Source organism: Brienomyrus brachyistius, chromosome 1, assembly GCF_023856365.1.
Source record: "Brienomyrus brachyistius isolate T26 chromosome 1, BBRACH_0.4, whole genome shotgun sequence".
Taxonomy (NCBI): domain Eukaryota; kingdom Metazoa; phylum Chordata; class Actinopteri; order Osteoglossiformes; family Mormyridae; genus Brienomyrus; species Brienomyrus brachyistius.
The window spans coordinates 42,241,050-42,254,274 of NC_064533.1; the positions used below are offsets into that span (position 1 = coordinate 42,241,050).

The window sequence follows — 13,225 nt, forward strand, 5'->3', positions numbered from 1 at the left end:
GACACTGAGTGCCCCAGTAGTGTTTTTGGGTGACAGCATTTGTCATTGTTATGGTAGCTGTCACGGATCGGCACAGGGAAGCAGACGATGGAAGCCGTGGATACAAAAAAAAGGGTTTTATTTGCAGGGGAACAGATGCAACGTTAATGACAGGACACAGGAAACGTACTCGAACGCTTGCTGAAATATACTGAACTAACAATAGCAACCGGAAATAGCTGGTTAACACGGGGACTCCAAAGGAGGTTAACGAGGGGGTGTAGTCGACGGGAGGGTAGGATGAATGAAGCATGACAGGCAGCATGAGTCACTTTTGGGTGAATTGTGAAATGTTTTGGATCACACGTATTACTCTGTGAGACCGAGAGACAAGGGCCCAGCCAGGATCTGCCATGCTGGGGTGGTGGTTGGGGTTACCCACTGTAGGGGTTCAGTGGGGCAATCAGGAAAATCCCCAAGGGGTACCACTCAAGCTCCTCCTCCACCAAGGGGGGAGGAGCGGTGGTCCGATAGTCCAGGATCTCTTCAGGGACAGGGACTGGGGTCATGGGAGCTGGGAGCACGGGAGCAGGGTCCGGAGGATCAGGGACCTCCTCAGCAACAGGAGCCGGGGGCATGGGAGCAGGGTTAAGTGGAGCAGGAACTGGAGCGGGGACAGGAACCATGGAAGGTGGAGCAGAAACCACCAGGACAGGAACCATGGAGGGCGCAGCAGGATCCACTGGTACAGGAACTACGGAGGGCAGAGCAGGAGCCATGGAAGGCAGAGCAGGAACCTCAGGAGCAGGAACCAATGGGGTAATGACAATGGGGCATCCCCGGAGCGGTCTGTAAGAAATGACTGTCTAATGAAAATCATTATTCTGAAATACTATTTAAAGACAAAGATTATGAAATAGAATACCTTTTACAGAATTATTTTAAATAAAAGGGCAACAGAATGTCCAGTTTGGTGGCCTCAGGATTGCGTTGCTGATTTTTGCGAATGACGTGGTCCTGTTGGCTTCATCTGCTGGGGACCTCCAGCGAGCTCTGGGGTGGTTCAGAGCCGAGTGCAAAGCGGTGGGGATGAGGATTAGCACCTCCAAGTCCGAGACCATGGATCTTAGCCGGAAATGAGTGGATTGCCCTCTTCAGGTCAGGGAGCAGGTACTGCCTCAAGTGGAGTAGTTCAAGTATATCGGGATCTCATTCACGGATGAGGGTAGAAGAGATTGAGAGCTGGATGGACGGATTGGAGCAGTTTTGCAGGCGCTTAACCGATACGTCATGGCTAAAAAAGAACTGAGTCTGAAAGCAAAGCAGGGGGTCTGAGCTCTCCCTTAGTGATGGGGTGAGAAGTTTGGATTCCCAGGAGAGTCTCAGAGTAGAACCGCTGCTCCTCCACATCAAAAGGAGCCAGTTAAGGTGGTTTGGACACCTGGTGCGGATGCCTCCTGGGCAGTTACGTGGAGAAGTATTCTGTGCATGTCCTACAGGGTGGAGGCCCTGGGGCAGACCCAGGACACCCTGGAGGGATTATATTTCACGGCTGGCCTGGGAACGCCTCGGCGTCCCCCCCAAAGAGCTAGTAGAGGTGGCCGGGGAGAGGGAGGTCTGGGTATCTCTCCTGAAGTTGCTACCCCCGCGACATGGATCACTGACAAGTGGGTGGTGATGGATGGATGGATAAAATGGCACATTAATTATCAAAATGTTTATTTATTTAGAAATATTTTTAGTTATTTCATTTTGAGTATTATGGTGTTAAGTACAAACATTTTAGGCAGTTTCGTTACCCTGAAATATGCAAATAGCTTTTCATTTCTTCTTCTCCTTCTTTTAATGTTTGGCAGATTTTGCATACTGGAATGATTTACATGCTTATTTCACCCTCTGGAGTCGACGGCATCGTCGGTGATGCCGTGTATTTTTCTCGTGTATTTCAGTTCATAACTGAAACCCCAGCTCAGCAGGGGAGGGGTTACAGTTGAAACTGCAGTCCTATGAGTGTCGTCAGCGACACAATGTACTTTTCGCATCTATTTCAGTTTATATCTCACTGAAATCTTCATGTAAAATCATGATAAAAACGCTGACTAAATCTGCAATCTGTCTTCTTTTCAAAACGTCCATTATCAGAAGTATTAAAGTTTTCAAAATTAGGTTAAATCGACAAAAAAGTATACCATGTCACCTTTCATTGTTTTACCTGCATCGGAGGCGTGTAGTACCGCTCTCACCTGAAGATCGCTATTCGCATTCGCCTGGTAATTTGATGAACAATGCAACAGATACATCCGCCATAAAAGGGGGTGGGGGGGGGGGGGTGGCCAGGTGTGAATGCATATACAGTCAGGTCCATAAATATTGGGACATCGACACAATTCTAATCTTTTTGGCTCTATACACCACCTCAATGGATTTGAAATGGAATGAACAAGATGTGCTTTAACTGCAGACTTTCAGCTTTAATTTGAGGGTATTTACATACAAATCAGGTGAACGGTGTAGGAATTACAGCAGTTTGTATATCTGCCACCCACTTTTTAAGGGACCAAAAGTAATGGGACAAATTAACAATCATAAATCAAACTTTCATTCTTTAATACTTGGTTGCAAATCCTTTGCAGTCAATTACAGCCTGAAGTCCGGAATGCACAGGCATCATCAAACGCTGGGTTACATCCCTAGTGATGCTCTGCCAGGCCTCTACTGCAACTGTCCTCAGTTCCTGTTTCTTCTTGGGGCTTTTCCCCTTCAGTTTTGTCTTTAGCAAGTGAAATGCACGCTCAATCAGATTCAGGTCAGGTGATTGACTTGGCCATTGCATAACATTCTACTTCTTTGCCTTAAAAAACTCTTTGGTTGCTTTCGCAGTATGCTTCAGGTCATTGTCCATCTGCACTATGAAGCACCGTCCAATGAGTTCTGAAGCATTTGGCTGAATATGAGCAGATAATATTGCCCGAAACACTTCAGAATTCATCCTGCTGCTTTTGTCAGCAGGCACATCATCAATAAATACAAGGGAACCAGTTCCAGTGGCAGCCATACATGCCCACGCCATGACACTACCACCACCATACTTCACTGATGATGTGGTATGTTTTGGATCATAAGCAGTTCCTTTCCTTCTCCATACTCTTCTCTTCCCATCACTTTGGTACAAGTTGATCTTTGTCTCATCTGTCCATAGGATGTTGTTCCAGAACTGTAAAGGCTTTTTTAGATGTTGTTTGGCAAACTCTAATCTGGCCTTCCTGTTTTTGAGGCTCACCAATGGTTTACATCTTTAGTTGAACCCTCTGTATTCACTCTGGTGAAGTCTTCTCTTGATTGTTGACCTTGACACACATACACCTACTTCCTGGAGAGTGTTCTTGATCTGGCCAACTGTTCTGAAGGGGTTTTTCTTCACCAGGGAAAGATTTCTTCGGTCATCCACCACAGTTGTTTTCCGTGGTCTTGCAACTCTTTTGGTGTTGCTGAGCTCACCGGTGCGATCTTTCTTTTTAAGAATGTTCCAAACAGTTGATTTGGCCACACTAATGTATTTGCTATCTCTCTGATGGGTTTGTTTTTATTTTTCAGCCTAATGACGGCTTGTTTCACTGATAGTGACAGCTCTTTGCATCTCATATTGAGAGTTGACAGCAACGGATTCCAAATGCAAATAGCACACTTGAAATGAACTCTAGACCTTTTATCTGCTCCTTGTAAATTAGATAATGAGGGAATGACACACACTTGGCCATGGAACAGCTGAGCAGCCAATTGTCCCATTACTTTTGGTCCCGTAAAAAGTGGGTGGCAGATATACAAACTGCTGTAATTCCTACACCGTTCACCTGATTTGTATGTAAGTGCCCTCAAATTAAAGCTGAAAGTCTGCAGTTAAAGCACATCTTGTTCATTTCATTTCAAATCCATTGTAGTGGTGTATAGAGCCAAAAAGATTAGAATTGTGTCGATGTCCCAATATTTATGGACCTGACTGTATGTCTGTGCCCTGATTTGTCTGTAATAGTCCTTCTTCAGCCGTGCGCTCAGTGCAATTGCTTTTGGATTCACCTTTTTCTGATGTGGCGCATGAAAATGGAATGTTATTCCTCTTCCATAAGACAAGTATCCCCAACACAAGAACAGCTGTGAGAATCCCAACCACAGGCAGAACTTTTTATGTCCCTTCTTGTTTTAAGTGATTTGTCTCAGTTTTTGTTTTGGATACTGAAAAAAGAGACAGAGTCCATATAATGATTGCTTAGCATTGATGAAATATTTGTCATTTTAACTGAAAAATAATTCAGTGACAAAGTTAATAATAAAAATAAAAAAATATATAAATAATAAAAAAGGTTTCTCGCCATTATCTGGTTCTTTCTGTACCGGTGAAGTAGTTGTCAGATCTGTGGGAGTAAGGAAACAGTTTTTTAATCTTCCATCCATCCATCCATCCATCCATCCATCCATCTATAACCACATTCATCATGTAGCCCATCCCAGAAAGCCCATTGCATGACACTCTTGATAGGAATAATGGACCAGCAATATAATTCAATAATGTTCAAAAGTTTGAATATTATTTTGCTAAATGTACATGAATGTATGATAATATTTACCTGGAATCTCCAAATGGACAGAACCCGTAAGAGTCTGACAATCACTAATTACAGAATAGATATATTCCCCGCTGTCTTCCTTTGTAATGTCGTGTATCTGGAGAGAAATATCCTGGGAGCTGGCACTCCATGGCTGCCTGAATCCAGTGCGATTCGTATGTGTGTAACTGGACCCATGGTATAGTGCAAGTATCGACTGATTCTTAGTCCACTTCAGAAAATGAATCAAAGTTGGATCTTTACATGGTATGTGGCAGTCCAAAACTGCAGTTCTGCTGTCAACCGAAGTCTTACACTTCACCTTATCTGAAAAATTCTGCATAATAAACATACAGTAAAAAAAACTCATAATATACAGGAAATATATAATCAATTAACACTTAAATAGTTTTTTCAAATTTGGATTTGGGGAGTAAATTGGAGAGTGTAAGACATACACACCGGCTATTTGCCATTGTGATTGAAAAATAATTCAGTGACAAAGTTAATAATAAAAATCAGCGTTTCTCACCATTGTCCGGTTCTTTCTGTACTGGAGAAGTAGTTGTCAGATCTGTGGAAGTAAGGAAACAGTTTTTTAATCTTCCATCCATCCATCCATCCATCCATCCATCCATCCATCACCACATTCATCATGTAGCCCATCCCAAAAAGCCCATTGCATGACACTCTTGGTAGGAATAATAGACCAGCAATATAATTCAATAATGCTCAAAAGTTTGAATATTATTTTGCTAAATGTACATGAATGTATGATATTTACCTGGAATCTCCAAATGGACAGAACCCGTAAGAGTCTGACAATCACTAATTACAGAATAGATATATTCCCCGCTGTCTTCCTTTGTAATGTCGTGTATCTGGAGAGAAATGTCCTGGGAGCTGGCACTCCATGGCTGCCTGAATCCAGTGCGATTCGTATGTGTGTAACTGGACCCATGGTATAGTGCAAGTATCGACTGATTCTTAGTCCACTTCAGAAAATGAATCAAAGTTGGATCTTTACATGGTATGTGGCAGTCCAAAACTGCAGTTCTGCTGTCAACCGAAGTCTTACACTTCACCTTATCTGAAAAATTCTGCATAATAAACATACAGTAAAAAAAACTCATAATATACAGGAAATATATAATCAATTAACACTTAAATAGTTTTTTCAAATTTGGATTTGGGGAGTAAATTGGAGAGTGTAAGACATACACACCGGCTATTTGCCATTGTGATTGAAAAATAATTCAGTGACAAAGTTAATAATAAAAATCAGCGTTTCTCACCATTGTCCGGTTCTTTCTGTACTGGAGAAGTAGTTGTCAGATCTGTGGAAGTAAGGAAACAGTTTTTTAATCTTCCATCCATCCATCCATCCATCACCACATTCATCATGTAGCCCATCCCAAAAAGCCCATTGCATGACACTCTTGGTAGGAATAATAGACCAGCAATATAATTCAATAATGCTCAAAAGTTTGAATATTATTTTGCTAAATGTACATGAATGTATGATATTTACCTGGAATCTCCAAATGGACAGAATCCGTAAGAATCTCACAATCACTAATTACAGAATAGATATATTCCCCGCTGTCTTCCTTTGTAATGTCGTGTATCTGGAGAGAAATGTCCTGGGAGCTGGCACTCCATGGCTGCCTGAATCCAGTGCGATTCGTATGTGTGTAACTGGACCCATTGTATAGTGCAAGTATCGACTGATTCTTAGTCCACTTCAGAAAATGAATCAAAGTTGGATCTTTACATGGTATGTGGCAGTCCAAAACTGCAGTTCTGCTGTCAACCGAAGTCTTACACTTCACCTTATCTGAAAAATTCAGCATAATAAACATACAGTAAAAAAACTCATAATATACAGGAAAATATAATCAATTAACACTTAAATAGTTTTTTCAAATTTGGATTTGGGGAGTAAATTGGAGAGTGTAAGACATACACACCGGCTATGATCGATCTGAGGCCAAACACAGCAAAAACAAAAAGGCATAGATGTGACACCATCTTCTTAGGCGATGCTTCTATATTCCTGAAAAGAATTAGAAAAATAGTCATTTAATGAAGTTATTTTCTTCTTTTAGCATATATTAATACACTGAAATCAATTAACCTAAAAAAATGATGCTACTTTTTCTAGAAAGTACTAGTCAATCATACATGAAAAACTCAAATCACCTCTTTGGTATGAATGTTCCTCAGATAAAGCCGATTATTTCTATGTAAAGCAGCTTGCAGAGTAGTTACATTATGACGCTGACAGTATGGCAGCATTTCCCACATTTCTTCATGCTAATTTAGGCAAGAATATTCTAGTACAATAAAATCACCAATTTAATAACTATCGTGTCGAAGGCAACAAAATCAGACGAATCTGAACAGCTGACCTAACCATGATCTCAGTTTTCACAGCGCTCTATCACTGCCTCTGTGTTTTTCCTGTTCTCTAAAACTCCCGAGTAAATAAACAGCAGAGGAATACAGACTTACAGTTTGATGACTGCCAGTGCCTCTCTGAGGGAGAAATGGGTTGCAAGCTGACCTAGACTAATAAAGGGGGAGGAGAAATACTTTCACTTTCATTCTGACTGCATTATGTCAACACACTCTTTTTAAAGGCATGCCTATTCCATATCTGATTAGTAAACTTAGGCAAGAAGAAGGGAGCAGGTTGTATGCTATGTGAGTGTATTGCAGGCTACACATCCACTTTTCAAGAACTCATTTAAACTCAGATGGAAATCAAGTGAAGTTCTGAAAATGTTTCTGAAATTCTGGCATAATGTTCATTAATTGGAACAAAACTCTTAAGAAACAAACAATGCTTTGATTATTTTTTTCAAAGTAAAAGAAAACTTTTTAAAATGTAGAAGATAAAGAGAATTACAGTGTATATATGAGCAACAACAATATATTCTGTTGTCATGTTTTACAGCCATCATGTTGAGGCCATTAACACCCTCTAGTGGTGAGTGTAGTTCTAGATTTTCTATTTTATGTTTTATTCTGAACACAAGCGAGGTTTAAACCTGAAATTATTTCATTTGGATCCCGCTTCATGCCATACGCCTGAATTTCATCACGCTTTACACTACCTGGTGCTTTCGATCATAAACATTTAGAACTGCTGCTTATTTAAATATTCAAAAAGCAAAGACATGAATAGATCATAATTTCAATTCGGTACCACTTCTTACTACACAACCGTGTCTCACGTTAATCTGCAGGGAAACAGCAGAAAAAAATAAAATGAAAAGGTGCAATAGTAGGGCTACTTATTGGTCACAATCATTTTTATGAATTGTATTAAATTTCCGCCCTCCCCCTCACACTGCCCATGGCCATTCAGGCAGCCTGGCAGTGGAGCAGCGGGAGTTTAGTTTAAAATATATAATTAAGTACAACAAACACGATCATTAGAAGCAGTGAAGATTTCAGGCCTTTCTCCTCAGGCAAATGTAATTCAATTACATTTAAAGGTATTTATGAACAAATAATTTAAATGCATTTTCAGGATAACAACTTTCATAAGCGTGCTTTTAACGGTGCTCCAGGCGCGTTGATCTTTTTTAGCTAGAAATGAAAGAGGGGTCTGGCGTCTTTAAATGGTAAAATAAGAACATAAGAACTATACAAACGAGAGGAGGCCATTCGGCCCATCAAGCTCGCTTGGGGAGAACTAAACTAATAGCTCAGAGTCGTTAAAATCTTATCTAGCTCTGATTTAAAGGAACCCAAGGATTCAGCTTGCACTACATTATCAGGAAGGCTATTCCATACTCTGACTACACGCTGCGTAAAGAAGTGCTTCCTTAAATCCAGCTTGAAATGTTCTCCCGCTAATTTCCACCTATGGCCACGAGTTCGTGTATTTAAACTAATGCTGAAGTAACTATTTGGTTGAATAGCATCCAAACCTGTTAGAATCTTATATACCTGGATCATGTCCCCCCTCAATCTCCTTTGCTTGAGACTGAACAGATTTAGCTCAAGTAACCGTTCCTCGTATGACATTCCTCTAAGACCAGGAATCATTTTTGTGGCCCTACGCTGCACCTTTTCTAAGGCCACAATGTCCTTTTTAAGATATGGTGACCAAACCTGCACACAATATTCTAGGTGAGGTCTCACCAAGGAATTGTATAATCTTAGCATTACCTCCCTTGACTTAAACTCCACACACCTGGAGATATACCCCAACATCCTATTGGCCTTTTTTATTGCTTCCCCACACTGGCGAGAATGGGACTTGGAAGCATCAACATACACACCAAGGTCTTTCTCATGATCAGCTACCTTTATTTCAGTGACACCCATGAAATACCTGTACTTTATATTTCTGCTCCCTAGATGGAGTACCTTACATTTATCGACGTTAAATTTCATCTGCCAGGTATCGGCCCAGTCACTAATTAAATCAAGATCCCGCTGTAGCTGCTGAGCCACTAATTCAGTATCTGCTACACCACCCACCTTGGTGTCATCTGCAAATTTCACCAGTTTACTGTATATATTGGTATCCATATCATTTATGTAAATTAGGAACAATAGTGGTCCTAAAATCGAACCCTGCGGTACCCCACTATGAACGCAAGCCCACTGTGACATTGTGCCTCTTATAACTACTCGCTGTTTCCTATCTGTTAACCAGTTATCAATCCAGGTCGCTACGGTACCTAAAATACCAGTCGCTTTGAGTTTAAGTAGGAGCCTCTTGTGGGGGACAACATCAAAAGCCTTTTGGAAATCTAAGTAGATGACATCATAGGCCTTCTTATCAACTTCCTGAGTAGCTTCCTCAAAAAACTCCAACAGATTTGTTAAACGGGATCTACCTCTTCTAAATCCATGCTGGCTATCCCGCAAAATGTTATTGGAGTCCAGGTAATCTATCATTTTCTCTTTGATTATAGCCTCCATAACTTTACCAGTTATACAAGTTAGACTGATTGGCCTATAGTTAGACAAATTACTTCTATCCCCTTTTTTTAAAATAGGCGTTATGAAGGCGTGCTTCCAATCAGAAGGTACCACACCTTCAGATAAGGATTTTTGAAACAGTAAAGTTAAGGGTCGGCAAATAATATCCCTCATCTCTTTTAACACTATAGGTAAGATGCCATCAGGGCCCTGTGATTTATTTATTTTGAGCTTAGCTAGGCTTTGCAAAACATCTGCTTCAGTTATATATATATTAGCTATAGACAATGCTGGATAGGTAATAACTGGTAAATTACTAAGGTCCTCAACAGTGAATACCCGTGCAAAACTATCATTGAACTCATTTGCTATATCAATGTCGTTTACTATTATAAGACCCTTACTATCCTGCAGATTAGTAATTTCAGGTTTTAGAGCTCTTTGAGAGTTAAAATACTGGAAGAAACTTTTAACGTCATCCTTAGCTTCCAATGCAACCATCCTTTCGACATTTCTTTTAGCTCGTCTAATATCATTTTTTAACTCAGCCTGTAGACTTAGATATTCCTGCTTAATTCTGTCATCATCAGTTAATTTCCATTGCTGGAACAAAGCCATTTTCCTCCTTACTTTATGCTTTATATCCCTAGTAAACCACCTAGGTTGCAATTTCCTAGATTTATTCTTGCTGGAAACAGGTATGAAGTCCTCTTGCACTTGCAATAATGTGCTTTTAAAAAATTCCCAGGCCTCTTCAACAGTTTTGTTATTTAACTGCATCCAGTTCACAGTTTCTAGTTTTAGTCTCATACACTTAAAGTCAGCCTTCCTAACATTATATATTTTTGATTTGGACTTAGCTCTTCGAACACTAAACTTAACCTCAAATTTGACCATGTTATGATCGCTACTGTCAAGTGGTTCTAAAACGTCTAATTTACCAATCCTGTCCTGGTTATTAGAGAGAACAAGATCAAGAATGGCATCTCCCCTGGTAGGGGTGTTAACAAACTGAGTAAAAAAACAATCCTGTACTAATTCCACCATCTCCAGTTCATTTTCTGAAGAGCCAGTGACAATGTCCCACTGCATTCCTGGTAGATTAAAATCACCCATAACTACCACATCATTTTTATTGCTCATAGTCCTAATCTCACTGTATAACAATCTGCTTTCCTCAGCAGCTATATTAGGTGTTCTGTAACAAACACCGACAATTAGGCTATTTGAGTTTTTAGCATCTAATTTTACCCATATTGCTTCCGTAGTTTTATTTATATCAGTAAGTTCCCTTGCCTGCAAGTTTTCCTTTACATATACTGCAACACCACCTCCCTTTTTCCCTATACGATCCTTACGGAACAACGTGTAACCATCCATATTATATTCTTGTCCATCCTTTTCACTCAACCACGTTTCAGTTATTCCTATAATATCATAAGAGTCCGATGAGATAAAAGCCTCTAAATCATGAATTTTATTCCTAATACTTCTGGCGTTTAAATACAGACAACAAAGGGTAGGCCTATTACGGTGCCCACTTACAATATGATTATTTGGGGCTTTCCGTTTCCCCCCACTGACATAGTTAACTAACCTCCCTGCCCCCCCAGTCCCTAGTTTAAACATTCCTCAACGACTCTACACATACGCCTCCCCAATACACTGGTTCCCCTCTGGTTCAGGTGCAACCCATCCGGCTTGAACAGGTCCCACCTGTTCCAGAAGGTCCTCCAATGCCCCATAAACCTAAACCCCTCTTTCCTACACCATCCTTTTAGCCACGCATTTAATTTCCTTATCTCAGCTAACTTAGCCTGACTTGCACGTGGCACGGGGAGTATTTCAGAGAATATCACCGTGGACGTTCTGCTTCTAAGCTTATTGGCGACTTCTATAAATTTATCCTGCAGAACAGCCCTTCTACCCTTGCCTATGTCGTTGGTGCCAACATGCACCACGACAACTGGATCCACCCCAGCTGGGGCCAAAAGCTTATCCACACGATCTGGAAAGTCTCCTACCTGGGCACCAGGCAGGCAAGACACCGTACGGGACCCTCTATCACGCGTGCACACATAACTGTCTACTCCCCTAATAATGGAATCCCCCACTACCACAACCTCCCTCTTCCTGGGGGGAGGGGGCTCCTCAGTGCCCAAGGGCCCACCTGCCTCCCCAGTCCGTTCCGGCTCTAAAGCTGGAAGAACCTGAAACCTGTTCGACACAGTCACCTCAGGTGATGCCGCCTCTGCAACGTGTGTACGCCCTTTCCTGCGTCTACGACCTACGGTCACCCAGCTCTCTCGACCTCTCTGCTCTTCATTCTCCCCCCTCCCGGCTAGTGGCGTACACACCTTCTCCCTAAAAGGCGTATTAACTTGCTCCTCTAACTCACTGTTGCATTGGATGAGAGCCAGTTGCTCCTCAAGGTCGCGAACCTTGACCATGAGCGAGTCCACTAGCTTACATCGGTCGCAGATGAAGTCCGACTGGACACTAACGTCCAGAAGGGCAAACATGTTGCAAACGCCACACTGAGCCGGCCCCATAATTAACTAACTCACTATGACCCCGTACTCCCAGCCCAGTAAATTTATATAGCGTATTTAACTTTAAAGATTAATTAGCGTACCGTTAAATGCAATAAAGTGCCGAGTACACTAAAATAAGTTACTTGGGTTGAAACGGAACTTAATTATTTTTATTTAAAATTTTAAATCCGATAAATTTACTACTACTTACCAAAAGAACTTCTGCTTGAACCAAGTATGAACTAAAAACAAAACGAAATCGAAGTTGCTCTTGGGAGGTCGAAAAACCACAAAAAACCTACTGCCGGAGCGGGGAAAAAAGTGGAAAATGTCCTCCCGGCCCCGACTGGCGACCGAGCAAAGCTCAGGAGCAACTGTCCTTTTCTGGCGCTGAGTAACGTTACCGACGTTAGATATTATTAGCTATTTCGCCCCGCCGGTGTTTTTTACGGAGTTAAACGCGAACAGAAAACGCAGCTCACTGCCCGTAACAATCGCGCTGTTAATAAACAGACAGGACAGACAAGCACTCACGCCGACCAAAATAAGAACAATAAATAGAAATAACACAGCCACCCACTAAACAATTAAAGCACACAAACACTCGGAAAATACGTTCCAAACACCCCAAAAACAATCACAAACAATCCCAAAACAATCGCCGCAGCTCAACACCACTCTCTCGCAGTATCCCAGCAATCTCTCGCAGCAATCCCCTACAATAGTTCTGTTTGTTATTTTAAACAAATGCGCTATTTTATAGCAGTAAAAACACAGCCAACATGTTTAGACATGTCAGGCGACGAATGGCTGCAAGCCCTCTATTATGTCGTGAGTGATGTTTTCAGCAGGGCCGCATGGTTAAACAATATGGCCACCAGCAACCATGCCATATATGGTACCGCACATGCCAGCAATACGGAGGTCATTAGTCTTTAAAAGAATAAAATACATTACCTGTGTTTATTAATGTACTGGTTTAAATGCATTTTAAGTATAATAAAACTTTTAGAAGTGTAATTTTAACGGTGGTCTGGACTTGTATAGCTAGAGGTGAAAGAGGGTATGGCATTTTAAATGATAAAAAACAATAGCTGTGTTTTCTTAACGTGTTATTTTAAGCAAATGCACTATTTTATGTCGGTAAAAGCGTAGCCAGCATGTTTT

The 13,225-nt window shown here is 41.2% G+C and overlaps 1 protein-coding gene across 1 annotated transcript; it reads right to left on the reverse strand.

Annotated features, from left to right (window-relative positions):
- Positions 1 to 413: 413 nt before the first annotated feature.
- On the reverse strand, positions 414 to 12,928 carry LOC125719117 (uncharacterized). Its single transcript, XM_048993999.1, has 6 exons — positions 12,270 to 12,928; positions 7,700 to 7,825; positions 6,551 to 6,636; positions 6,355 to 6,417; positions 5,113 to 5,154; positions 414 to 733 (listed from the first exon to the last, which is right to left on the reverse strand). Exons 2-6 carry the CDS (start codon positions 7,720 to 7,722, stop codon positions 414 to 416), a joined length of 534 nt encoding a protein of 177 aa, XP_048849956.1. The 5' UTR covers positions 7,723 to 7,825; positions 12,270 to 12,928.
- Between the last annotated feature and the right edge of the window lie 297 nt (positions 12,929 to 13,225).

What these genes read in the sequence shown, in the direction of transcription:
- LOC125719117 (XM_048993999.1), bottom strand. Translation starts at nt 7,722, where the DNA reads ATGTTTATGATCGAAAGCACCAG. An exon ending in TTTATGATCGAAAGCACCAG is followed by an intron (nt 6,637 to 7,699) that starts GTAGTGTAAAGC and finishes AATTCTTTTCAG; the next exon opens with GAATATAGAAGCATCGCCTA. An exon ending in TTTGGACTGCCACATACCAT is followed by an intron (nt 5,155 to 6,354) that starts GTAAAGATCCAA and finishes TTACTTCCACAG; the next exon opens with ATCTGACAACTACTTCTCCA.